Raw genomic sequence first — 2500 nt, forward strand, 5'->3', positions numbered from 1 at the left:
TACATTCTTCAGTTTCTTTATTTTTATATATATTTTTTCATTATTTCCTTTCTCTTTTCATTTTTTTTCCTATTCTTTCCTCATTTTTCTTCTTGTTATTTGTTTCCGTTCTTCGATGATGATTTTTCCCTGTTGTTATTTTTCTGTTGATTTTTTCCCCAGACGAACTGACTGTCAGCCATCACGACAGATTGCCTTATATTTTTCCAATTCTTTCACGATTCTTTTTTTAGATTTTGCTTTTTTTTTTTATCTCTCTCTCTCTCTCTTCCTGTTGCTATTTTCCCCCGGTCGCCTCTCCCAGGGAATAATTTCGCCCAAGAATCTATTTTTTCCCTATTCCTTCGTTATATTTTATTAACATTTTTTCTATTCTTTCATTTCTCCTTATTCTTATTATTGATCCCCTATACCTTCATGTTTTTTCCCTGCTGTTATTTTCCCCAGGTCGCTTCTCTTTTTTTTTTCTTTTCTTTTCTTTTCTTTTTCTTTTCTTTTCTTTTTCATTTCTTTTTCCTTCTGTTTCCTTTTTTTCACTCTTTCATATCGCATTTCTATTTCTTCCTATTCTTTCATGATGAATTTCTCAATTTCCTGTTGTTCTTTCCCCGCGGTCGCTTCTCCCAGGGAATCATTTCGCCGAAGATCGAGGTGTCGACGAGGACGAGCGTGAGCGAGACCCGGACGCCCCTCCACCAGTGCGAGCAGGACACCGTCAGCTTCGGACACGCGCAGAACCGGGCGACGAAGGTGAGGGAGGGAGAGGGAAGGAAGGAGGGAGGGAAGGAAGGAGAGAGGGAGGGAGAGAGGGAGGGAAGGAAGGAGGGGGAGAGGGAGAGTACATCATGCTATGACTATTTATCCCAGCACAGTGAATCCTCGCATCTCTTGGGAACATATACCCAAGATTTAAAATAATGAAACATAAAACGTGTCTCCCGCAGGCGGTGTTCAGACCGAAATCTCCTGACGAAGGAAGGAAGGGCGAGGGCGGTGGATCGAGCGAGGGCGGCGGCGGCGGAGGAGGAGGAGGAGGAGGAGGAGGAGGGGCGTTGGTGCGGGGCGAGGAGGAGCCGCTGCCCCTGCAGACGAGCCCCAGGCACGGTGAGGCGTCCTGCTTGTCTCGCTTCTCTCCTTCTGCTTCCTTTTCTCTTCGCGTCCCGTCGATTCCCGTGCGGAGGCTTCGTAATGTTGGTCGCCGAATGTGCGCTTACCGAGATTCCGAGACTGCGTTTTAAGGAGCGTGAGAAGTGGCAAATCTTTCGACGAACTTGTTTGTTTTTACTGGATTAAGATTCGTATGTCATTCTCTCCTGTCTTCTGTCCAGATCCAAAATACGTCTATCATATTTTGTATCGGTCTAATATTTAATGAAAGTAATTGATGTAGAAAAAAATTGTATACCTGTGGTAAAAGTACTTACCAAAAGTTATAATTTGTGGCCATTTTAGCTTGTCCTTATTCTACTGTTAAGATAGTTTTTTGTTTCAGAGCGAGCAATTTGTCCTTTGTATCCCAAGTAAATCCAGTCGAAGGATACACTTTTCACGATAGTAGAATACCTTACACGAACCTCGGAAAAAATCATATTTGTTAACATTTAACTTTGGTTTATTTCGAAATGTTAAACATCTGTAGCCCAGAAAAATAGATATACATATTTTAGTTTTATTGTAAGATGAGCCACCAGTTTCGAAGTCAAGGAGGATTGCGAAACTTTTAATAAAACTATTATTTGTAAATTGATTTTTTTTCAGACATTTTATCGACAGAAAATGGTATTCTGACCCTCATTAATCAAATGTGAATTGCGGGTCTCCTCACGCACAGGCGAGAGCAGCAGGGCCTCCGGGAGACGAGACGAGGGCCCGAGACCCCGCTTCGTGTACCGTCGTCCCGATGACGATCTCCTTTCCCGCATCCCTTCGTCGCCCACCAGGAACAACAAGTATACTTTTTTTTCCTTTTTTTTTATTGTTGAGTAATAAGATCGATTGTTGATCTGTCCTGTTACTGTTTTTATGCTTGTTTGTGTGTTTGTATGAGAATACTTGTGAATGCTAATGGTTATAGTCATGGGAGAGAACTGATTATTGAATATATATAGTAACAAGAACGAGGAAAGATAGCGACTGCTTAAACGACTTAATCTTTAACATTTTTTTTTATTACACGTTACCGTTTCCGAAGTGAAGACAAATAAAACAAAGAATAACCTCCTTCCCCACGAGGCCCCATCCCAGCGCCCTTTCCATGCCCGAGGACCCACCACTCACCATGATATCAACTCTTCCCATCAATTCATGGTTATTTTGCATGAGTCTTAATGGTTATATTTGTCTTCATTGATGCCCCCCCCACCCGCCTTACCCATAGGTACCTTGGTATCCGCAGTCGGTACCTGTCTCGCAGCACCGGCAACCTTAGCGACCTGCCCCGCACCGCTCTGCCCAGCAGGTGAGGACGGGAGCCGTGGCGCTACTCTGGATGTAATGGCGT

The 2500-nt window shown here is 43.3% G+C and overlaps 2 protein-coding genes across 2 annotated transcripts in view; both read left to right on the top strand.

Moving 5' to 3' along the window:
• The window catches only part of LOC119589840 (spermatogenesis associated 6-like protein), an 11997-nt gene extending 10742 nt beyond the window's left edge, over nucleotides 1–1255 (top strand). Inside the window, exons 5-6 of the mRNA XM_037938430.1 lie at nucleotides 628–750; nucleotides 945–1255. Of these exons, the coding sequence (XP_037794358.1) occupies nucleotides 628–750; nucleotides 945–1238 (417 nt within the window). The 3' untranslated portion in view covers nucleotides 1239–1255. The remainder of the gene's footprint in view (nucleotides 1–627; nucleotides 751–944) is intronic.
• A 1072-nt stretch (nucleotides 1256–2327) lies between these two features.
• LOC119589802 overlaps nucleotides 2328–2500 on the top strand; it is a gene marked incomplete in the record, with an annotated part of 9259 nt that continues 9086 nt past the window's right edge. The window contains 1 exon segment of the mRNA XM_037938367.1: nucleotides 2328–2458. Coding sequence (XP_037794295.1) covers nucleotides 2328–2458 — 131 coding nt within the window.

The sequence above is a fragment of the Penaeus monodon genome, chromosome 26 (assembly GCF_015228065.2).
Source record: "Penaeus monodon isolate SGIC_2016 chromosome 26, NSTDA_Pmon_1, whole genome shotgun sequence".
In the NCBI taxonomy this organism is placed as follows: domain Eukaryota; kingdom Metazoa; phylum Arthropoda; class Malacostraca; order Decapoda; family Penaeidae; genus Penaeus; species Penaeus monodon.